A 25623-nucleotide genomic window follows, 5' to 3' on the forward strand; every position below is an offset into this window, starting at 1 on the left:
CAGTACAGCCAAAAATAAATACATTCTAAAAAAAGAATAATTAGGTCAAACATAAATGTTAAACAAAAGACTGAGTAGCTTAAATAAATTAAAGAATAGCTGTGGACTTCCTATAGCTCAGATGGTAAAGAATCTGCCTGCAATGCAGGAGATCCAGGTTTCATCCTTGGGTCAGGAAGATCCCCTGGAGAAGGAAATGGCAACCCACTCCAGTATTCTTGCCTGGAGAATTCCATGGACGGAGGGGCCTGGCTGGCTACAGTCCATAGGGTCACAAAGAGTCTGACACGACTACGTGAGTAACACAAAAAGAATACCTATCTTATGGAATACTATGCCTGTTGATACTCTTGCCTGGAAAATCCCATGGATGGAGGAGCCTGGTAGGCTGCAGTCCATGGGGTTGCTAAGAGTCGGACACGACTGAGAGACTTCACTTTCACTTTTCACTTTCCTGCATTGGAGAAGGAAATGGCAACCCACTCCAGTGTTCTTGCCTGGAGAATCCCAGGGACGGGGGAGCCTGGTGGTTGCCGTCTATGGGGTCACACAGAGTCGGACACAACTGAAGCGACTTAGTATAGCATAGCATGCCTGTTGATACAGAACAGTATTTACTGATATGAACAGATAAGTGATGGAGGGGAAGGCAAATTTCATAAAACCATACAACTATGAACTATGAACTCATTAATATAAAATATAGCAGGTGTCTGTGAAGAGTCAGCTTGAAGGAAGATTCTTCAAAATGTTATCAAAGAGCTACAAGTGTTTTTCATTTTCTTCTATATACTTTCTTTTTTTATTATTTTTACAACAAACAAGTTATTTTCATAGTGAAACTGAGAAGGAACCTGTGGGGCTTCTGGGCACAGAAGCCTTTTTGTCCCTTGTTTCTTGTAGCCAAGACTCCACCCTCCAGGACACTCCCTGAGTTCCAAAGGGCACCAGTTCTAAAGCAAGCACTCTGGTGCTTGCTTATAAGGAAAGGAAACCACCCGAGGTGAGATTTAAGAGACCACAGAAGCTCAACCAGACCACCTGGAGCCCTGCACACACCCTAATCCTGTCAGCAACCCCATCCAGAACTACTGTATAAAACTCATGAAATCCCCCTGGGTTGGGACACAAAGCAGGAGTCTGCTCTGCCTTCCTTTGCCTGGCAAACCAATAAAACTGATGTGTTCAGTTGCCAAGCTGTGTCTGACTCTATTTCGACCCCATGCACTCTAGCCCATCAGGCTCCTCTTCCATGGGATTTCCCACCAAGAATACTGGAGAAGGTTGCCATTTCCTTCTCCAGGGGGTCTTCCTGACCCAGGGATCAAACCCACATTTCCTATTTGGTAGGCAGATCCTTTTCTACTTCACCCAAAACTCTGTCTTTGAGATTCAATTCAGCAGCAGTGTACAGAGAAGCTAAGCTTTCAGCATCAACTGTCAGTAATCTATCTTAATTTTTTTAAAGGTGAAAGCCAGTAAGTAAAGCTTTCAAAGGTTTATTTACTGAAGTTACCATTATAACATTAACAAGAATACAAACAATAAATTACATAATGAGCACTTGATAAACGGCAGTAGCAGATATACTGTGCTGGGTGTTTTTAACAGATTATCTGACCCCAGCTCTCCTTATTTCCTGTGTACTCTGCCTGCATGCTGAGTCAGGCTTTATTTGCATGTGTTCTTCCTCTAGCTAGTAAAGCTCATCTTCTGTATCTCCTGATAGACTTCTGCATACCCTTCAAGATTTCATTTCCTTCTCTGCAAAGCCTTCCAACCTCCTGAATAGGTAATCTTTCTTCCCTCTGGGTTTTTAAGACTTCTTTTAGAACACTCAGAACAGAATATTTGACTGTAATATTGTTTATATGTCTGTCTCTCCTACCAGACAACTGGTTTTTAAATGTTGCAGTTTAAAAAAAAAAATCATGTCTTCCTAAAAACTGAACAGAAAAAGAAAACAAGTGGTATGAAAAAGGGGGCATTAAAAACCAAGGACTTTGTTGAGGTTTGACAGAAAACAACAAAATTCTGTAAAGCAATTGTCCTTCAATCAAAAAACAAATTAAAAAAAACTAAGGGATTGATTATCAGTTCTTGCTAAAATCTACGTGGCCACGATTTCTGATCAATTTCAGGCTGCATCTCAATCAAGATAAAGTATTTGAAAACATGATTTTCCTTTTTGGAAAGCAGGGAATATCAATGAGATGAACTAGAGGACTCCAACTACACTCTTACATGACAAAGATGTAAAGGAGACATACATACATGCTTTCACTTTTTTCCTTTAAGTTTCTTAACAGTACTTAATAGAATATTAGAAGTAACAGTGTAGAGATTCCTTAAAAAACTGGAAATAGAACTGCCATACGACCCAGCAATCCCACTGCTGGGCATACACACCAAGGAAACCAGAATTGAAAGAGACACATGTACCCCAATGTTCATCACAGCACTGCTTACAATAGCCAGGACATGGAAGCAACCTAGATGTCTATTGGCAGATGAATGAATAAGCAAGTTGTGGTACATATAGATGCCCATCAGCAGATGAATGGATAAGGAAGTTGTGGTACATACACGCAATGGAGTATTACTCAGCTACTAAAAAGAATGCATTTGAATCAGTTCTAATGTGGTGTATGAAACTGGAGCCTATTATACAAAGTGAAGTAAGTCAGAAAGAGAAACACCAATACAGTATATTAATGCATATATATGGAATTTAGAAAGATGGTAATGATGACCCTATATGTGAGACAGCAAAAGAGGCACAGATGTAAAGAACAGACTTTTGGACTCTGTGGGAGAAGGCGAGGGTGGGATGATTTGAGAGAATAGCATTGAAGTATATTATCACATGTGAAATAGATCGCCAGTCCAGGTTCGATGCATGAGACAGGGTGCTCAGGGCTGGTGCACTGGGATGACCCTGAGGGATGGGATGGGAGGGAGGTGGGAAGGGGGTTCAGGATGTGTTCAGGACACAGGTACACCCGTGGCTGATTCATGTCAATGTATGACAAAAACCACTACAGTATTGTAAAGTAATTAGCCTCCAATGAAAATAAATTAATTTTAAAAAATAAAAATAAATAAAAAAGAAGTAACTAGAATACAACCAACATCCTTATTGTACAGAAGAAAAAGTTGAGAGCTAAAGAGATATATAATTTCCCCTAAGTGATGCAGAAGATAAAAAGGCAGACCTTTTTAGACCTCCAAACTGCTGGTCCAGTAAATGCTCAGTTTCCCAGTAACTACACCATTCAAAATTTATGAGGTTTCTAAATGATATATTAAATTTGATTTTGGCTACCACTTACCTTAATGGCAAACTGTAAGGAAACAATGCTCTAATTTTCTGTAAGGAGATAAAATCTTAAAACCATTCATATTTTACTTACATTTAAATGCTTTGAACTAAAGTACTTCATTCATTATTAAGAAGAAACAACTATTATACGCGCAGCACTCAGTTAGCTCCTGCTATTTATTTTCAAAATGGTCAAAACAAAATGATGACTAAATTCTATACAACTTTAAACATATACCACAGTGGCAGGTGCAACCGCTACCATTTTACTTCCCTCTGTAGCACTCTACCACTACTCTACTATCTGGATCAACTTCCTATTACTCCTTTATTTCACTGCTTCCAAGTAGTTCATTCTTCCCTTTCAGCATCTTTCTAAAAACCAAAATTTATCTCATAATCATTAGTGTGTCACAGTTTAAATGGCCATATTTTTTCCCTTCTGAGTGCTGCATAAAATAATGGTGTATCTTACAATCTATCATATCTTAACTTTGGAGAAATATAATCCCTGCTATTTTAAGTTTTTAGTTTCAGTTACTGTGACTGTTTGGGAGAAGTGAAACTTTCTTTGTAGGATTTTGCCCTGGCGACTCTGTTTTTAGTTTTAAAACTGAACAAACAAAACAAACTTGTGGTTACCAAAGGGGATGGGGAGGTGGTAAATTAAGAGTTTAGGATTAACATATATGTACCACTAAATATAAAACAGGTATAGCACAGGAAACTACACTCAATATCTTATAACAACCTATAATGGGGAAGAATCTGAAAAAGAAAATATATATAATATATATATATATCTATCACTTTACTGTACACTTTAAACACAACATTGTAACCTAACACTTCAGTTAAAAAAAAAATTCAGGATTCCTCCCCTTTCATTCTCCCACTACACACACACAAATCTGCAAAAAACTATTATTTCCTTATACCATTTATCATTAGACATTGCTCCAGAACTGAGAAGCCACCTTTGACACCTCTCATTCCATGCCACCTCTCCAGCCCCTCAAATATATAATCACTAGGAACTAACTTAATCTCAGAAAGATCTCTTAGACCTATCCCTTTACTTCTGCCACCACCTTTCTATTCCAAGCTCCACTGTCTCTTGCCTGGGCAATTTCAAGAGTCCCCCTAAATGGTCTCCCTGTATCTATTTTTTGTCCCCTGTAAGGGGCTTCCCTAGTAGCTCAGACGGTAAAGCGTCCGCCTGCAATGCAGGAGACCCAGGTTCGATTCCTGGGTCAGGAAGATCCCCTGGAGAAGGAAACGGCAACCCACTCCAGTATTCTTGCCTGGAGAATCCCTGGACAGAGCAGCCTGGTAGGCTACAGTTCATGGGGTCTCAAAGAGTCAGATCTGACTGAGCGACTAACACACATAATGTCTTTCCCACAGTGATACCTACTGATTTTTCCTTAACATGGCCCTCCAGACCTTCCAAGGTCTGTGCCACCTTCTATCTAGTCTTTGAGGTCAAGAGCCTTGGCCTCAAGAAATTATGTTCTCTCCTATCATAAGGCCACCGAACATGTTATTGCTCAAAAGTGCTCTCTAAATATATTTTAACCTTCAAATCTCTGTTCAAAGTACATTTTCTCATGGAAACCTTCCCTGATCCTGTGACTAGGTCTCTCTCATACTACATTACTTTCCTATTGCAATTAACTTCTGTGAACTTCCTGATGTTCAAGTTGGTTTTAGAAAAGGCAGAGGAACCAGAGATCAAATTGTCAACATCCGCAGGATCATGGAAAAAGCAATAGAGTTCCAGAAAAACATCTATTTCTGCTTTATTTACTATGCCACAATAAACTGTGGAAAATTCTGAAAGAGATGGGAATACCAGACCACCTGATCTGCTCTTGAGAAATCTGTATGCAGATCAGGAAGCAACAGTTAGAACTGGACATGGAACAACAGACTGGTTCCAAATAGGAAAAGGAGTTCGTCAAGACTGTATATTGTCACCCTGTTTATTTAACTTCTATGCAGAGTACATCATGAGAAATGCTGGGCTGGAAGAAACACAAGCTGGAATCAAGATTGCTGGGAGAAATATCAATAACCTCAGATATGCAGATGACACCACCCTTATGGCAGACAGTGAAGAGAAACTAAAAAGCCTCTTGATGAAAGTGAAAGAGGAGAGTGAAAAAGTTGGCTTAAAGCTCAACACTCAGAAAACGAAGATCATGGCATCTGGTCCCATCACTTCATGGGAAATAGATGGGGAAACAGTGGAAACAGTGTCAGACTTTATTTTTGGGGGCTCCAAAATCACTGCAGATGGTGACTACAGCCATGAAATTAAAAGACGCTTGCTCCTTGGAAGGAAAGTTATGACCAACCTAGATAGCATATTCAAAAGCAGAGACATTACTTTGCCAACAAAGGTCCGTCTAGTCAAGGCTATGGTTTTTCCAGTGGTCATGTATGGATGTGAGAGTTGGACTGTGAAGAAGGCTGGGCGCCGAAGAATTGATGCTTTTGAACTGTGGTGTTGGAGAAGACTCTTGAGAGTCCCTTGGACTGCAAGGAGATCCAACCAGTCCATTCTAAAGGAGATCAGCCCTGGGATTTCTTTGGAAGGAATGATGCTAAAGCTGAAACTCCAGTACTTTGGCCACCTCATGGGAAGAGTTGACTCATTGGAAAAGACTCTGACGCTGGGAGGGATTAGGGGCAAGAGCAGAAGGGGACAACAGAGGATGAGATGGCTGGATGGCATCACTGACTCTATGGACGTGAGTCTGAGTGAACTCTGGGAGTTGGTGATGGACAGGGAGGCCTGGCGTGCTGTGATTCATGGGGTCAAAAAGAGTCAGACACGACTGAGTGACTGATCTGATCTGATTGCAATTAACACAACGATAATTTTATGTGTTGTCATGGATTAATGACTGCCTTCTATTCTTGCCTTTAACATCTATGAGAGCACTGAACTGAACTCCCAGCACCAAACAAAGCACCTGCATAGACCTGGGGCTCAACTATTTGTTAAACATACAAATATTTGTCTAAAAAACTATAACTCAAAATTTCTCAGATTTCCTCCATTCAGCATTTTACTAATCTTGATCAATATTAACATCCAAATCAGTGTTTGGTCTTTACTTTCTTGCCTCTATACTATGAAAGCAAAGGCTAAAAATTGGCATAAATTTCATTTAAAATGTCTTCTAGTAATTGTTCCATTTACTTCTTAAAACTCCATTTAGAAATTGGTTGTCCTAAAATTATAGCAGTGTGTTCTTTAACAAAAATTGGAAAATTCTGATGCATTCTGCTTATGTTTTGAAATCTTAACTTTAATCTACTATTCTTAGAAAATCAATTGTCAAATGTTGACTAAGTATTAACCACGAAGAGCTGCAGATAGTAATCTCTTTAAACTGCAACAACTGATACTATGCTGGAAGTATGATTACATGTTAATTCACATATATGGGAGGAAAAAAGCATGCATACGAACATGCCAAACAGTACCTGTCAGAATACATTTACACAAAAATCACAGGAAAAAAAAATGTGATAAGGGAATCTTAAGGTTGGATCAGAAAACTTCCTTTTCTATGCTTAATGCCTAAACGTCCAAGTAAACAGTATAAACTTTCCTCCGAATATGCAACATCCTTACATGCATCTTCTTCAACTGCTTGATCAACTGATGTAATAAACCAAACATTCAGTTATATTGTGCTTCTCAGTAGGCTTTGAGAGGAGCCACATCTGCCCTGTTCACCAAGTTATCTTTAGCCTTTGGCACAAGCGGGTCTTGAATGAAGATTTACTGAAAAAATACATGAAAACAGAATAGGAAGTTTGTTGAAGCTACTCTGAATGCTTGATCTCTCTCTCTCTTCAATTCCATTATGCATTATCTTGTTCTATTAGCAATTACAAAAGTGCCACAATTAACAGATGATATATTGAGTTAAAGAAAGAGTACTCATAAGGAATATAAAATACTAAAAGGCAAAAGAAATGGAAAGGAAGGGGAAAACAGCTCATGTGCACACTGCTATATTTAAAATGGATAACCAACAAGGACCTACTGTATAGCCATGGAACTCTGCTCAATGTTATGTGCCAGCCTGGGCGGTTTGGGGGAGAATGGATACATGTATATGCATGACTGAGTCCCTTTGCTGTTCACCTGAAACTACCACAGCGTTGTTAATCGGTTACACACCAATACAAAATAAAAGTTTAAAGTTTGAAAAAACAAAAGTTTAAAGTTTTGGAAAAAAGAGTTCTCTGTTAAAACTGGTAATTAATGAAAAGTTGCACTTTACAGCACTTTGATTTTAAATGGAATTAAAAGAGTCTTCACAGATTTATCCTTGTCTTAGCTTCCTTCTTTTCCCAAACAAACTTGCAAATAAATGCCCAAGAGATTCTATCAAAATCAGAAACCAAAGATTCACTTTACTATATACAGATTAGTCTCAGGGGGAAAAAGTAACAAACAAGCTAAATTTACCTGTATTTGGTAGGGCATAGGGCATATTTTAATTTATTTATTTATTTGGAGGATAATTACTTTACAATATCGTGGTGGTTTTTGCCATACATCGCCATGAATCAGCCACAGGTGCATGTGTCCCCCCATCCTGAACCGTCCCCTCCCCCTCTCTCCCACCCCATCCCTCTGGGTTGTCCCAGTGCACTGGCCTGAGTGCCCTGCTTCATGCATTGAACTTGCACTGGTCCTCTATTTCACATATGGTAACATACATGTTTCAATGCTATTCTCTCAAATCACCCCATCCTCACCTTCTCCCGCATAGTCCAAAAGTCTGCTCTTTACATCTGTGTGTCTTTTGCTGTCCTGCATATAGGATCATCATTACCGTCTTTCTAAATTCCATGTATATGCATTAATATACTATTGGTGCTTCTCTTTCTGACTTACTTCACTCTGTATAATAGGCTCCAGTTTTCATCCACCTCATTAGAACTGATTCAAATGTGTTCTGTTTTTTTTTAATAGCTGAGTAATTCCATTGTGTATATGTACCACAACTTCCTTATTCATTTGTCTGCCGATGGACATCTAGGTTGCTTCTGTGTCTTAGATATTGTAAACAATGCTGAAATGAACATTGCGGTATATACGTCTCTTTCAATTCTGGTTTCCTCGGTGTGTATGCCCAGCAGTGGGATTGCTGGGTCACAAAAGGGCACAGGGCATATTGACAGGTTTTTCTGCCATATACAGATTTTTTTTTAGAGTGAAGTATTTTTGTATGTAACATGCTTAGGATCACTGCAAAAGAATTTAGGACAAGTCTGTACTTCTCTACTTAAAGAACAAAAGGAAACAAAAACTAAGTAACAAAGTTCAACTGAGGGCTTTTCCTGGTGGCTTAGTGGTAAAGAAGCTGCTTCCCAATTCAGGAGACACTGGTTCCATCCCTGATCCAGGAAGATCCCACAGGCCAAGGAGCAACGAAGCCCGCCACAACTACCGAGCCTGTGCTCTAGAGCCTGGGAGCTGCAACTACGGAAGGCCCAGTGCTCTTCTCTTGTTGTGCTCTGCAACAGGAAAAGCCACCGCAACGAGACACCGTACGCCGCAAATAGACAGCAGCCACTACTCATCACAACTAAGGCAAAGCCCGTGCAGCAATTAAGAACCAGCACAGCCAAATACAATTAAATAAATAATCTTTTAAAAAGAAGTTCAACTGAAGTACTTATGACTTTTTTGAAGCTTAATTTTAAGAACGGAATGTCTTTCCCTACATTTACTTATACATTTTCAAAATTTTGCTGTGTACCTAAGAGGAAGGTACATTTGTTAAATTACTGTGACAAGTAAACCAATATAAGCAACTGTAAAAGAATATTTTTGAAGAGCACAAATGAAACCCAGAGATAACAAATAGAAAAATTACTTAACTTGGAAAATGCAGTCTTTTTTTTAACTACTTAAATCCAAAAGTATCACACTTAATCCTTAATAATATTTATAAGTTAGTAAGAAGACTGCCACTTTCAAATGAAAAAAAAAAAGGGACGGGGAGGGGGGGAGTCAAGCCAAAATTCCCATTTACAGTATCACATATGAAAGATGAAATACAATGATATATGCCAGGCACACAGTAAACACTACAGGAAGCTTTTTTTCAATCAGAAAGAGGAAGCAAGGTTTTAGTTTTCACTTCAAAAATCTTATTTTCTGACTTTCTTTAAATGTCACTTAAATTGATTTAATTTTAAAGAATTGCTTAGTCTTTAAGATTGAGCAAAAAGCTAATTGGATAAGCAGAAAATCTAAATTTTAGTACACTTATATTAATACATGAAGCTTGAAAAAACTGATTTTAAATGTATTAAGGCCAACACCAGTATTCAAAAATAACAGGATTCTTCAGATTTACTAATCTGACCACCCTATTCTGAGGGAAGAAAAAAAAAAACATCTTTTGAGATACAGGATTCTAATTTTACAATTTTGGTTTTTGTTTTTCATCGGAGCCTTTCAAACGTTTCCCAACACCACTTACCTTATCACATGCATTGCTATTCTGCTTCTAACACTTAACTAGGTAACAACAAACTTACAGAAAACTGTCAAAAACTGCCGGGTTTGGGGGGATGAGGGATTGTTTTTACTACTTCTGTTAAGGCCGAAGAGATCTGAAAGGTGGAGAGAGATGCCAGAGCAAGAAACTCCAGGGAGTAAGGGGATTGGAGAAGATGCAGTTGTCTGGAAGTGAACGTATGTCAGAAGGGCAACGTGCTCCTTTTCAAAAACATTTTGGAAATTGCAAACGGAGATCAGCTTCCCTATCCAAGCCCATCAGCTATCAGAATCCCTACTCCCTCATCCAACAGTCACGTTGGCGGATGCTGGAGAAAAAGACGTCTGTCCCTCGCGGGATCCCTCCAATGACTCAAGTTAACCTTCGTCTAGCCGGGCAGCGAGGCCGCCAGGCGTAACCCACGAAAGGCGAGAGGAAAAGTGAACCCAGTGGCAAACGCTGGAGCTCCCGCGCTGACACAGCGCCGACTCATACATAACCCACCTCCGCAAGGCAGCCGGATGGCCGTGGCGTGACGCCGCCGACCGGTTCTCCGTACTGACAAGTGTCCCCAAGCCTTCGCCTTTCAGTATTTACCATTCCCCGACCCTCCATCTCCATCCCATTCATTCGAGGAACAAAAAAAAATCATAATAAAGTGAGCGGCTGTGCTTGGAGGCAAGGAGGGCGGACAGGCCATCCCCGGGAAGAGACCGGGAGGAGACAGGCGGCGGAAGGCTGCTGGCGCCGTTCTTCCGGGCCGGGGAAGGTTCAGCCCTCTAGGCCGCGGATCCGGGGCCTCGCGTAGTCCAGAGGGGCCGAGCAGAGGTGCGGCCGGGAGCCGGCGTTCCTACTCACCAAATCTGGAACTTGAGCAGAGGCCCCGTGGCGTACTGCATCTTTAATCTCTTGCCAGGCACGCCGCCCAAGTTGGCCGAGGCATCGCTCCGGACCACGGCCGACGCCGCCACCAGCAGAAGTAGCAGAAGCCTCATCTTAAACGAGCCAGCCCCTTCGACCGCCCTCACACTGAGACCGCAGGCAGCCCGAAACGGAGCCGGTGCTGGGAACTGATCCCCACCGCGCAAACGCGATCCGCCAAGGTCGACGAGGGAAGCAGCAATGCGCATGCGCATCCCGGCGCCCGCGCAGGCTGTGAGAGGGAGAGCTGACCCATTTTACTGTCCTGACCCACCATGTTGGGTGCGCGGGAGACTCTGGGATGGAATGAGAGGAGTAGGGAGAGACCTACTGCCGGTGGGACGTCAGAGGAGCCTGTTAATGAAAGCTCGTGACACAACTGAATTCTGCATACAATTTAATTCAGACATTTATCTCCCCGAGACGTTTAAAAACACGTGTTTAACAGTCTTGATTCAGGTGTGGGAGCTAAAAGAGAAAGCCCCTGCCTTCCGAACGGAGAAGGAAATGGCAACTCTGTCCAGTATTCTTGCCTGGAGAATCCTGTGGACGGAGGAGCCTGGTGGGCTTCCATCTATGGGGTCGCACATAGTCGGACACTACTGAAGCAACTTAGCAGTAGCAGCTGCCTTCCGAACAAGAATGCTTCACTCCTTCTGGCCGCGTGCTATGGCCTTTTGTTTGAATTTCCTTGCAATATTGCTCTTTCCTAAAGGAATCTTTCAAAAAGAAAAAAAAAGACCTTTGGAAAACTTAAATCATATAGTGGTTTTAGTTGCTAAGTCGTGTCCCACTCTTGTGATCCCATGGACTGTAGCTCAACAGGCTTCTCTGTCCATGCGATTTCCTAGGCAAGAATACTGGAGTGGGTTGCCATTTTCTTCTCCAGGGGATCTTCCCAATCCAGGGATTGAACCCTGGTCTCTTGCAGGCAGGGGTTCTTTACCAAGTGAGCTACCAGGGAATTCCCAAAATCATATAGAAGAACAGAATAATTACCTTACTCATTAACGACCGTTAACAATTACTGGCATTTTGACAATCTTAACTGTCTGTAGTACAGCTCTAACTGCTTTTCCCAAAGGGAAGATAGTCGGAGACAAATAACTTCATCTATAGATTTTTAAGGGTGTATATCTAAAAAATAACCAGCTGGGGGAGAGGGGAGCAGGAACTGATCACGATACCATTATCCCACTGTAAAAAATGAATTATTGCTTAATAACAAAATATCCCAAGAGCTTCCCTGGTGGCTCACAGGTTAAAGCGTCTGCCTGCAATGCAGGAGATCTGGGTTCGATCTCTGGGTCGGGAAGATCCCCTGGAGAAGGAAATGGCAACCCATTCCAGTATTCTTGCCTGGAGAATCCCATGGACAGAGGAGCCTGGTAAGGTAGTGTCCATGGGGTTGCAAAGAGTCAGCATGACTGAGCGACTTCACTTTCACTTTGACAAAATATCCACTGTTCACATTTCTCCTGTCTTAGTATTTATTTTTATTGTTAATTTTTCAAATTGTTACTGAACCAAATGGGTCTGCTCACTCCAAGCTACTAACAGTGGACTGTAGTGAAGGAAAACGCAGCATTTACTATAAACGGGCCAATACAAGGGGGATGAGTGCTTTGTGCCTAAAATCTTGAAATCTTCGATGGTTGTGGGGGATAGCTTTATAGGCAAAATTTGGGGTGAAACCTCAGGGTGGGTGGCTTTCTTTTGATTGGTTGGTGGTGAGGTAACAGGGTGGTGTACCAGGAATCTTGGGCTCAGGCTTAAATTACCATCCTCCACCTGAGTAGGGGCCTTGTAGTCTCTGCCTATTTCCCAAGACCACACAGTTGTGGCTGCACAGATTCTTTTCTTTTTTTTTCTTGGCTGCGTCCAGTCTTAGTGCTGGCACTTGGATCTTCACTGCGTCGTGTAGGATCTTTCAATGCATCTCAAGGACTCTCCAGTCGTCACACAACAGCTCAGCAATTGTGGCGTTCTAGTATAGCTGGCCTAAGGCATGCAGGATCATAGTTCTCTGCATTGCAAGGTGCATTCTTAACCACTGGACCACCACCCTGCATTATTTCTTGACTGCACTTCTCTGGTTTCTGCATTCTCTAACTTCCCTGACAGCAACCTTTTGAATCTGCTCTTTGGAACTCAGGGAATGTCAAAGAGGCTAAATGAAGCCTACTTTCTGCAACCAAGAAGTTGGGGACACAAAAAGGACTAAAATCAAAAGCAAAATAAAAAATAATCCATTGCCATTGGTTGATATCTGTTTTAGGTCCCGTCACAGAAAACCTTAAGGTCAAGATTACACCAGGAATTTGTAAAGTTTCATTTATTATTCAATGCAGCACACACTGCAGGAAATCAAGGAGAGTCTCAGTAAGAGGGTTTTAGGAAAATTATTATAGTATCTGGGCTTCAGATGATTTGGAGAAGAGTATTGGGAATACCAATGGAAAATTTGGCCATATTTTTGAAAAAATAAAGCCTCAGAATTAATAAATTTTAGTCATTTTGAATCATTTAGCCCAGATATCATAATTAATGAAATGCATCAGGTATGAGTTCTCAGTTCAGTTCAGTCGCTCAGTCGTGTCCGACTCTTTGCGACCCCATGAATCGCAGCACGCCAGGCCTCCCTGTCCATCACCAACTCCCGGAGTTCACCCAGACTCACGTCCATCGAATCAGTGATGCCATCCAGCCATCTCATCCTCTGTCATCCCCTTCTCCTCCTGCCCCCAATCCCTCCCAGCATCAGAGGCTTTTCCAATGAGTCAACTCTTCCCATGAGGTGGCCAAAGTACTGGAGTTTCAGCCTCAGCATCATTCCTTCCAAAGAAATCCCAGGGCTGATCTCCTTCAGAATGGACTGGTTGGATCTCCTTGCAGTCCAAGGGACTCTCAAGAGTCTTCTCCAACACCACAGTTCAAAAGCATCAATTCTTCAGCGCTCAGCCTTCTTCACAGTCCAACTCTCACATCCATACTGACCACTGGAAAAATCACAACCTTGACTAGACGGACCTTTGTTGGCAAAGTAATGTCTCTGCTTTTGAATATGCTATCTAGGTTGGTCATAACTTTCCTTCCAAGAAGGAAGCATCTTTTAATTTCATGGCTGCAGTCACCATCTGCAGTGATTTTGGAGCCCCCAAAAATAAAGTCTGACACTGTTTCCACTGTTTCCCCATCTATTTCCCATGAAGTGATGGGACCGGATGCCATGATCTTCGTTTTCTGAATGTTGAGCTTTAAGCCAACATTTTCACCCTCCTCTTTCACTTTCATCAAGAGGCCTTTTAGTTCCTCTTCACTTTCTGCCATAAGGGTGGTGTCATCTGCATATCTGAGGTTATTGATATTTCTCTTGGCAATCTTGATTCCAGCTTGGGCTTCTTCCAGCCCAGCGTTTCTCATGATGTACTCTGCATAGAAGTTAAATAAACAGGGTGACAATATACAGCCTTGACGTACTCCTTTTCCTATTTGGAACCGGTCTGTTGTTCCATGTCCAGTTCTAACTGTTGCTTCCTGACCTGCATACAGATTTCTCAAGAGGCAGATCAGGTGGTCTGGTATTCCCATCTCTTTCAGAATTTTCCACAATTTATTGTGATCCACACAGTCAAAGGCTTTGGCATAGTCAATAAAGCAGAAATAGATGTTTTTCTGGAACTCTCTTGCTCTTTCTATGATCCAGCGGATATTGGCAATTTGATCTCTGGTTCCTCTGCCTTTCTAGTTCTCAATAAATGTGTACGTCCATGAGTCAGATGTCCAAGCTGGATTTAGAAAACACAGAGGAACCAGAGATCAAATTGGCAACATCTGTTGGACTGTAGAAAAAGCAAGGGAATTCCAAAAAATAGCTTCTTCATTACCTATGCTAAAGCCTTTGACTGTGTGGATCACAATAGAGTAGAGAAAATTCTTAAAGAGATGGGAATACCAGACCACCTTACCTGTCTCCTGAGAAGCCAGTATGCAGGAAAAGAAGCAACAGTTAGAACCAGACATGGTACAATGGACCGATTCAAAATCAAGAAAGGAGTATGTCAAGGCTACATATCGTCACCCTGCTTATTTGACTTCTATGCAGAGTGCATAATGCAAAATGCTGGGCTGGATGACTCACAAGCTGGAATCAAGATTTCCAATCAACAATCTCAGATATGCAAATTATACCACTTGAATGGCAGAAAGCAAAGAGGAACCTAAAGAACCTCTTGATAAGGGTGAGAGTGAAAAAGCTGGCTTAAAACTCAACATTCAAAAATCTAAGATCATGGCATCTGGTCCCATCACTTTATGGCAAATAGATGGGGAAAAAGTGGAAACAATGATTTTCTTTTCTTGGGCTCCAAAATCACTGTGGATGGTGATTGCAGCCATGAAATTAAAAGATACTTACTCCTTGGCAGGAAAATTATAACCAACCTAGACAGCATATTAAAAAGCAGAGACATTATTTTGCCAACAAAGGTCCATCTAGTCAAGGCTATGGTTTGTCCAGTAGTCATGAATGGATGTGAGAGTTGGACTATAAAGAAAGCTGAGCACCGAAGGATTGATAGTTTTAAACTGTGGTGTTGGATAAGACTCTTAAGACTCCCTTGGACTGCAAGGAGATCCAACCAGTACATCCTAAAGGAGGTCAGTCCTGGGTGTTCATTGGAGGGACTGATGTTGAAGCTGAAACTCCAATACTTTGGCCACCTGATGCAAAGAGCTGACTCATTGGAAAAGATCCTGATGCTGGAAAAGATTGAGGGCAGGAGGAGAAGGAGGTGACAGAGGATGAGATGGCTGGATGGCATCACTGACTCAATGGACATGAGTTTGAAAAAACTCTGGGAGATAGTGAAGGACAAAGGAAACCTGGTGTGCCTCAGTTCAGGGGTTGCAAATAGTCAGACACGACCTAGTGACTGAACAACAACAGTTTCTCATATCCAACAGTTTGAATGAAACACATGATTAAAAATTGTTTTTTAAGAATGTAGTGAAAGTCTGAAAACATTTCTGAATAGTTATTTCAGTTCACTCTGACTAAAACAAGTCATACATCTTAGTGAGACAGGAAGAGGGCAGGGCACAATCTTTCATCAACAATTTTAAAATATAATTAAAAAAAAAATTCCCTGGTGGCTCAGTGGTAAGGATCCACCAGCCAATGCAGGAGATGTGAGTTCAATCCTGGGTCAAGAAGACCCCTTGGAGAAGGAAATAGCAACACACTCCAGCAATCTTCCCTGGGAAATCACATAGACAGGGAATACTGCTGGGCTACAGTCCATGGGGTCGCAAAAGGGTCACAACTTAGTGACTAAACAGCAACAAAAATTTTAAAAAGGTATCTTTTACAAATACTTCCTAGAATAAATCTAAAATGAAATGTGCAAAACTTTTACAAAGAAAAATAAAAAACTTTCTATTTACTCTTCAAGGCCAATTCACTGTTCAGTGACGTTTGCCCTTAACCCTTCCTGCACTATACCCCTGAGGCACGCAGCTCTGACCTCCTACCTAGTCATTATGCATCATTGTAATCAGTTATTACTCTGTCAGACTCTTCTGTTTTTAGCCGGGATTGGCAAAGGCAAGAACTGTCATCAGTCCTTGTAGTCCAGGTAACTATGGACTTCTTGAAATAGTAACAGTGAGAATAAAATGAGAACAAATAATATCAACTACTATCTATTGAGTGCCTGGGGCTTTACCTTTATTATTTTTTATTTATTAATTCATTACTGACACAGCAAATAATGTTTGAATGTGTGTATGTCATGGATGGTAAAGATTTTAAATAGTGAGGAAGAAAAGAGAATGTAAATAAAAGCCAGGAGCAGGGTGGTTGCATGACTACCGTGCTGGAGAGGGCTTCATTAGGGGATGAATGGGAAACCAGAATGGAAATGTAGGTGGGGGGGATTGTGGAAGTTCTTGAATGCCAGGCTAAGCAGTTTAAATATTTTTCCTATAAAAAAATGGGAGCTACTGAAGGTTGGCAGCATTATCAAAGCACTAAGGAAGACTGACGTAGTAACCGTGTGCATGCCTGAAGAAAGAAGTGTCTAAAGGTAGGAAGTCACATACAACATGAAGATGCAGACAATCATTATAAACAACTTTGACATAGCACAGAAACAGGGCACAAGGGGGACTTCCCTGGTGGTTCAATGGTTGAGAATCCCCCTTGCAATGTTGCTGTTGTTCAGTTGTTAAATCATGTCCAACTCTTTGTGACCCCATGGACTGCAGCATGCCAGGCCTTCCTGTCCCTCACTATCTCCCAGAGTTTGCCCAAGTTCATGTCCATTGAATCGCTGATGCTATCCAACCATCTCATCTTCATCCTTGCAATGTAGGGGACACAAACTCGATTCCTGGTCAGAGAACTAAGATCCCACATGCCACAGGGCAACTAATTCCAAGCGCTGCAACAAAAGATCTCACGTGCAGCAGCTAAGACCCGAGGCAGCCAAATAGATAAATATTTTTAAAAAGAACAGGGCACAAGGAATAACTAGACTTGTGGGTTCTTGAGGAAAGACTTCTTAACAAAGGATCGCTATAGGATACAAAAATATTCCAAGTGGAAACAATAAGATGTGCAAAAGTAGGCTAATGGGAAATCTCATTTTTCACTGCTAGGGCTCAGACATGTGGGGTGTGGCTGGCAAGTAAACACATGTGGATTGTAGGTGGGGGTTGGGGGGACATTGAGTGAATCCTGGGAAATAAAGCATTTCAAGAGAATGAACCAGGGCTTCCCTGGTGGCTCAGTGGAAGAATCTGCCTGCCAGTGCAGAAGACACAGGTTTGATCCCTGATCCAGAAAGATCCACATGCTGTGCAGCAACTAAGCCCATGTGCCACAACTACTGAGCCTGTGCTCTAGAGCCCATGCTCCACAACAAGAGACGGTACTGCAATGAGAAGCCGTAGCACCTCAGCTAGACAGTAGCTCCCACTCTCTGCAACTAGAGAAAAACTAGTGCAGGAAGGAAGACCCAGCACAGCCAAAAATAAATAAATTTAAAAAGAGAGAGAGAGAACGAGCCAAACAACATAGAGCACAGGCAGCAACAGAGCACAGGTCTCTGGAGGAAAGATGGTTCCAACTCCAGCTCAGGAATACTGTCACTCAGATTGCATCCCCAAGCCAGCCTAACTCGATTCAAAAATAAGTTAATAGGTCTAAAAGTCTAAGAATGCAGCACTACATTGGAACCCCAGAAGCACTGGTGGCTCAGACAGTTTTTAACAACTCTCTCCCAAAAGAATATAATATAAAAAGGAGAGATATTCTCCATCTCACCAGGGTTACTACGTATAGTATGATGAAGCTCTAGCATCTTAGGATTGTGATATGCTAAATATGCACAAATGTTGAAAGCAACCTCAGGGCCTGGTGGAGCAGCAACAGGTGCCAGCAGGGGTTGGGGTCTTCAGCAAAGGTAGCACTCATCAGAAGACTTACGGGGCAAGTGGAGGCAGTGACAACACTTGATAAGAGTGAATTCATTTACTGACCATACAGCAGACATCCCCCAAAGCCTCCTAGACATACCTGGAAGTGGGGTGGGAGTGGCAGGCATAAGGAAAAGGAGAAACCTGAAATGCATTATTACGAAGTGCAAGAAGCCAGTCTGAAAAGGCGGCATACAGTATGATTCCAACTCTATGACATTCTGGAAAGGGCAAAACTATGGAGACAGTAAGGTCAGTGGCTGCCAGGGAGAGAGTGGGATGAATAGGTGGAGAACAGAGGATTTTCCAGTCAGAGAAACTGTTCTGTATGATTCTGTAATGGTGGATATATGTTATTGCACCTGTGACCAAACCCATAGAATGTTCAACACCAAGAGTGAAACCTAATGTAAATTATGGACTTTGAGTGATTATGTGTCAAGGCATTCACCAGTTGTAACAAATGTACTACTATGGTGGAAGATCACCTCAATTTTGCTGTGAACCCAAAACTCATCTAAAAAAAAATCTTCCCTTCCTCTGCAGCAGTCTTGTTAGAGTCAGCCACCACCTCTTTCTCCTCCAGGCAACAGGGGGATGTCCAGAAACAAAGTAAAGTCACTTCTTTTAGGTCAGAGGGAATTCGGTTTCTTACAGCTTCTATGCAGGGTTGGCATCATGGCTGCACAACCTGTGCAGGTGTACAGGGTCCAGCATGTAAAGACCCCGTGTACTTGGTTTAATGCTTTGCTGTTACCACTTTGAAATTCTTATTTTTTGAACAAGAACTCCCTATTTTCATTTTGCACTCCCCACCCCCCCACACCCACCCACTTCTATGTCTAAGGCTAATCACTTCTCTGCTCCAGTCAATACTATCAAAAACAAAATTCTCAAGTCTTTCATTGCCAGTGTTTAAATGCCAACGCATGCTTGAGTTTTGTTGTCCAAAGGTATTTTTTTCAACCAATAAGTATGCCTGAATTGTCTCCATTATATGACTGTGGGCTTGGAAGAGGAGGAACAAGCCCGAGATTCTGAACTCCTTAAGAGGGTACTATTCACCCCTGCTGGAAAGAAGAGGGGAAGGGACACAAAAGCAAAGCAGACTGGACACAATAAAAATGTCTCTGGTGATACCACAATTTTAGGATTTGACCTGTTTAGTTTCAACTGAACATAAACAAATAAACCAAACTGCCCAGAAGTAATTTTGCCTGAGAATGTGAATGCAAACAGCTCTGCTTTGCCAGAGCTTTTAAGACTTCAAAAATGCAGCTGAATTTTCTTCTAAAGGGAACTTAGTTCCTAAGAGAATTGGGGAGGCATTCCCAAGTCACATAGTGCCTCATTTGCAACTATTTCTGGGTTGCACACTGATTTCCTTTTCCAAGGGTGCCATCCCTCCCCAGGTCAAAAAAAAAAACCAACCCGAGATGGCACCCTGATTGTGATGGCTCCGATCCAATTCCAGGCTCTCTTTGCTTCACTTCCCCTTTTCTCTCTTTCTCTGTCCATCTCATGTCTTTTTCTCTGAAATGGTCTTTTTCTCATTCCCTCCTGCATCCAGTTTTTGCTTAGTGATCTTAGGAAAAATCTCCTTTCTTTCCTTCTCTGTTTCATTGATAAACACTCAGTGACCTCAACTGTGGTAGAATTTGAGAATAGTAATAATTTAATTGAGAAAGAGAAGATAAGTTTATGTGTGTGGAACACAGAACCAGTATCTAAAGTGCAGAAAAATAACCAAAAGCATTTAGGAATCTCCTTAAAATTATTTTCTTCTTTTTCCATTACTTAAGTCTGCTTAAAAAAAAAAAGTTAGCATTCAAACTTACAAAAAGAATTCTCATTCTGTTTTCTTATATTGGCATTAATTTTTAAAAATTAACTTGTAAATAGCATTTTTGTTTTAATTAATACCCAGTTCTTCCATGTAAGGTTTTCGTGGGATAATCTCAGCACCAATAAGCACTTATTACCTCTGTGGGAAAACATGCAAATTTTCATTTGTGAACATTTGACCTACAAACAAATTCTTGAGACATGATTCATTTGCAGCCAATAGTTCCTGACAGAACTCAGGGATAAGGTAGGAATAAGTCTGATGGCAAGGAGCTAACAAGGGTTAATTCAAGGAGTTTGGCAATATAAAAGCAAAGAGCAGCAATACAGGTGATTATATTTGCAAGTTGCAGGGTGTAGGCTTATTTACCCTGTGGCATATGGTATCTCAGTCCCACGACAAGGAATCGAACCCGTGTCTCCTGCATTGGAAGGCGGATTCTTAACCACTGGAGCACCAGGGAAATCCCTACATTCGCACCTTTTAAGTGAGTGAACATATTTTCCAGGTATGTTCTACGATTTCTAATTCCTTAATTTTCCAATATTCTGATCTTTGAAACCCTCTAGTGGCCATAACAGGAATTGCGTTTTGGGGGAAACCTGCATCAGCATATGTTCCTTGTTTTCTGACTTTTTTTCACTATGTGCTAAAGTGAGAAATATATTCAAGGGATTAGATCTGATATACAGAATGCCTGAAGAACTATAGATGGAGGTTCGTGACATTGTACAGGAGGCAGAGGTCAAGACCATCTCCAAGAAAAAAAATGCAAAAAAGCAAAATGGTTGTCTGAGGAGGCCTTACGAACAGCTGTGAAAAGAAGAGAAGCTAAAGGCAAAGGAGAAAAAGAAAGATATACCCATTTGAGTGCAGAGTTCCAAAGAATAGCAAGGAGCGATAAGAAAGCCTTCCTCAGTGATCAGTGCAAAGAAAGAGGAAAACAACAGAATGGGAAAGATTAGCGATCTCTTCAAGAAAATTAGAGATACCAAGGGGACATTCATGCAAAGATGGGCTCAATAAAGAACAAAAACGGTGTGGACCTAACAGAAGCAGAAGATATTAAGACGAGGTGGCAAGAATACACAGAAGAACTGTACAAAAAAGAGCTTCACGACCCAGAGAATCACGATGGTGTGATCACTCACCTAGAGCCAGACATCCTGAAATGTGAAGTCAAGTGGGCCTTAGGAAGCATCACTATGAAAAGCTACTGGAGGTGATGAAATTCCAATTGAGCTATTTCAAATCCAAAAAGATGATGCCGTGAAAGTGCTGCACTCAATATGCCAGCAAATTTGGAAAACTCAGCAGTGGCCACAGGACTGGAAAAGGTCAGTTTTCATTCCACTCCTGAAGAAAGGCAATGCCAAAGAATGTTCAAACTACTGCACAACTGAATTCATCTCACATGCTAGTAAAATAATGCTCAAAATTCTCCAAGCAAGCTTCAACTGTATATGAACCATGAACTTCCAGATGTTCAGGCTGGATTTAGAAAAGGCAAAGGAACCAGAGATCAAATTGCCAGTATCTGCCAGATTATCGAAAAAGCAAGAGAGTTCCAGAAAAACATCTATTTCTGCTTTATTGACTATGCCAAAGCCTTTGACTGTGTGGATCACAAGAAACTGTGGAAAATTCTGAAGGAGATGGGAATACCTGATTCCCATCAAGATCGCCTGTTCTGCCTCTTGAGAAATCTATATGCAGGTCAGGAAGCAACAGTTAGAACTGGACATGGAATAACAGACTGGTTCCAAATAGGAAAAGGAGTACATCAAGGCTGTATATTGTCACCCTGCTTATTTAACTTATATGAAGAGTCCATCATGAGAAATGCTGGGCTAGATGAAGCACAAGCTGGAATCAAGATACCCGGGAGAAATATCAATAACCTCAGATATGCAGATGGCACCACCCTCATGGCAGAAAGTGAAGAACTGAAGAGCCTTCTTGATGAAAGTGAAAGAGGAGAGTGAAAAAGTTGGCTTAAAGCTCAACATTCAAAAAACGAAGATCATGGCATCCGGTCCCATCACTTCATGGGAAATAGATGGGGAAACAGTGGAAACAGTGTCAGACTTTATTTTTTTGGGCTCCAAAATCACTGCAGATGGTGATTGCAGCCATGAAATTAAAAGACACTTACTCCTTGGAAGGAAAGTTATGACCAACCTAGACAGCATATTAAAAAGCAGAGACATTACTTCACCAACAAAGGTCTGTCTCATCAAGGCTATGGTTTTTCCAGAAGTCATGTATGGATGTGAGAGTTGGACTGTAAAGAAAGCTGAGCGCCGAAGGATTGATGGTTTTGAACTGTGGTGTTGGAGAAGACCCTTGAGAGTCCCTTGGACTGCAAGGAGATCCAAACAGTCCATCCTAAAGGAGATCAGTCCTGGGTGTTCATTGGAAGGACTGATGGTGAAGCTGAAACTCCAATACTTTGACCACCTGATGCAAAGAGCTGACTCATTTGAAAAGAGCCTGATGCTGAGAAAGACTGAAGGCAGGAAGAGAAGGGGATGACAGAGGATGTGATGGCTGGATGGCATCACCAACTCAATGGAGATGAGTATGAGTAGACTCCAGGAGTTGGTGATGGACAGGGAGGCCTGGAGTGCTGTGGTCCATGGGGTTGCAAAGAGTTGGACATGACTGAGCGACTGAACTGAACTGAGAGATCTCTTCAAGAAAATTAGAGATACCAAGGAAACATCTCATGCAAAGATGGGCACAATAAAGGATAGAAATGGTATGGACCTAAAAGCAGAAGATATTAAGAAGGGTGGCAAGAATACACAGAACTATACAAAAAAGATCTTCACAACCCAGATAATCACGATGGTGTGATCACTCACCTAGAACCAGACATTCTGGAATGCAAAGTCAAGTGGTCCTTAGGAAGCATCACTATGAACAAAGTTTATGGAGGGGATGGAATTCCAGTTGAGCTGTTTCAAATCCTGAAAGATAATGCTGTGAATGTACTACACTCGATATGCCAGCAAATTTGGAAAACTCAGTAGTGGCCACAGGACTGGAAAAGGTCAGTTTTCACTCCAATCCCAAAGAAAGGCAATACCAAAGAATGCTCAAACTACCGCACAATTGCCTTCATCTCACACACTAGTAGGAGAAGGTGATGGCACCCCACTCCAGTATTCTTGCCTGGAAAATCCCATGGATGGCAGAGCCTGGTAGGCTGCGGTCCATGGGGTTGCGAAGAGTCGGACACAACTGAGCGACTTCCCTTTCACTTTTCACTTTCATGCATTGGAGAAGGAAATGGCAACCCACTCCAGTGTTCTTGCCTGGAGAATCCCAGGGACGGAGGAGCCTGGTGGGCTGCCATCTATGAGGTCGCACAGCGTCGGACACGACTGAAGCGACTTAGCAGCAGCAGCAGCACACGCTAGTAAAGTAATGCTCAAAATTCTCCAAGCCAGGCTTCAACAGTACGTGAACCATGAACTTCCAGTAGTTCAGGCTGGGTTTAGAAAAGGCAGAGGAACCAGAGATCAAATTGCCAACATCCATTGGATATCAAAAAAGCTAGTGAGTTCCAAAAAAACATCTACTTCTGCTTTATTGACTATGTCAAATCCTTTCACTGTATGGATTACAATAAACTGTGGAAAATTCCTCAAAGGATGGGAATATCAGACCACCTTACCCACCTCATGAGAAATCTGTATGCAGGTCAGGAAGCAACAGTTAGAAGTGGACATGGAACAATAGACTGGTTCCAAATAGGGAAAGGAGTACATCAAGGCTGTATATTGTCACCCTGCTTCTTTGACTTATAAGCAGAGAACATCATGAGAAATGCTGGGCTGGATGAAGCACAAGTGGGAATCAAGATTGCCGGGAGAAATATCAATAACCTCACATACACAGAGGATACCACCCTTATGGCAGAAAGCAAAGAAAAAAGCCTCTTAATGAACATGAAAGAGGAGAGTGAAAAACTTGGCTTAAAACTCAACATTCAAAAAACGAAGATCATGGCATCTGGTCCCATCACTTCATGGTAAATAGATGGGGAAACAGTGGAAACAGTGAGAGACTAATATTTTGGGCTCCAAAATTACTGCAGATGGGGAGCAGCCATGAAATTAAAAGATGCTTGCTCCTGGAAGAAAACTTATGACCAACCTAGAGAGCATATTAAAAAGCAGAGACATTGCCGACAAACATCCATCTAGTCAAGGCTATGGTTTTTCCAGTGGTCACGTATGGATGTGAGAGTTGGACTATAAAGAAAGCTGAGAGCCGAATCGATGCTTTTGAACTGTGGTGTTGGAGATTGAGAGTCCCTTGGACTGCAAGGACATCCAACCAGTCCATCCTAAAAGAAATCAGTCCTGAATATTCATTGGAAGGACTAATGCTGAAGCTGAAAACTCCAATACTTTGGTCACCTAATGCAAAAAACTGACTCATTTGAAAAGACCCTGATGCTGGGAAAGATTGAAGGTGGGAGAAGCAGATGACAGAGGATGAGATGGTTGGATGGCATCACTGACTCAATGGACATGAGTTGGAGTAAACTCTGGGAGTTGGTGATGAACAAGGAGGCCTGGCATGCTGCAGTCTTTGGGGTCACAGAGTCAGACACGACTGAGCAACTGAAGCGAACTGATACAGACTGAATGTTTGTGTCCTTTCAAAATTCATACGTTGAACCTAGTTCCCAGCATCATGGTGTTTGGAAGTGAGGACTCGGCATAGCCCTCATAAAGGGGTCTAGCAGCCTCATAAAAGCAGCCCCTAGAGCTCCCTTACACCTTCCACCATGTGAGGACACAGTAAGAAGACAGAATGAGGAAGCAGACTCTCACCCACTTCCACATTTGTCAGAAAGAAATTTTGGTTATTTATAACCAACCCAGACGATGATATTTTGTTATAGTAGCCACACCTGGCCACATCTTTTGGCAGGAATCTTCAAGTATATTTTACTTCAATTCAATGTCAATCTTAAAACTTCTAAATACACTGTATTTCCTTTGTAACCTGCACTTTACACTGTAAACAACTGATCTATGTAGCTTAAAAAAAAAAAGCATGAAAGTTATTCCTTCTAAATCTGATTTGATTCTATTACTTTTGGAGCCAAAGATGACCTGCAGAGTTAGGCACTTGGTGTTTGCTTATTCTATTATTCCTCCTGCCTTTCAGAAATTTAAAACGAAAAACAAAAAAACACTTAACTTTGGCAAGATTGGAACAGCAAGGCAGTCACAGTAGTTTGTCATTTTAGTACTTATAAACTCATACTTTTCCCCTGCTCTGGACATTAATATATTATTTTCAGAAGTGGATGAACCCAAGAACTGCTTTGAAACCTCATTTTAATAAAAAATTTTAATATTCCTAGTTATCTTTTCTCATATTTCACTAACTTAAAGAAATACACTACAAAACTGATCACCAGTTAAACTGAGTATCCAAAGACCTAATTTAATTTTTTGAGACACTCAACTTGGGGCTTCCCTGGTGGT

The 25623-nt window shown here is 41.6% G+C and overlaps 1 protein-coding gene across 2 annotated transcripts in view; it reads right to left on the reverse strand.

Moving 5' to 3' along the window:
* Window positions 1-10973, reverse strand: part of SELENOT (selenoprotein T) — a 30323-nt gene extending 19350 nt beyond the window's left edge. For both annotated transcript variants that reach the window (NR_146805.1, NM_001103103.2), the window contains exon 1: window positions 10723-10973. Coding sequence is in view for 1 of the 2 variants with exons in the window: in NM_001103103.2 (NP_001096573.2) it covers window positions 10723-10859 (137 nt within the window). In the remaining variant the exon portion in view is untranslated. The remainder of the gene's footprint in view (window positions 1-10722) is intronic.
* Between the last annotated feature and the right edge of the window lie 14650 nt (window positions 10974-25623).

The sequence above is a fragment of the Bos taurus genome, chromosome 1 (assembly GCF_002263795.3).
Source record: "Bos taurus isolate L1 Dominette 01449 registration number 42190680 breed Hereford chromosome 1, ARS-UCD2.0, whole genome shotgun sequence".
NCBI classification, from domain to species: Eukaryota; Metazoa; Chordata; class Mammalia; order Artiodactyla; family Bovidae; genus Bos; species Bos taurus.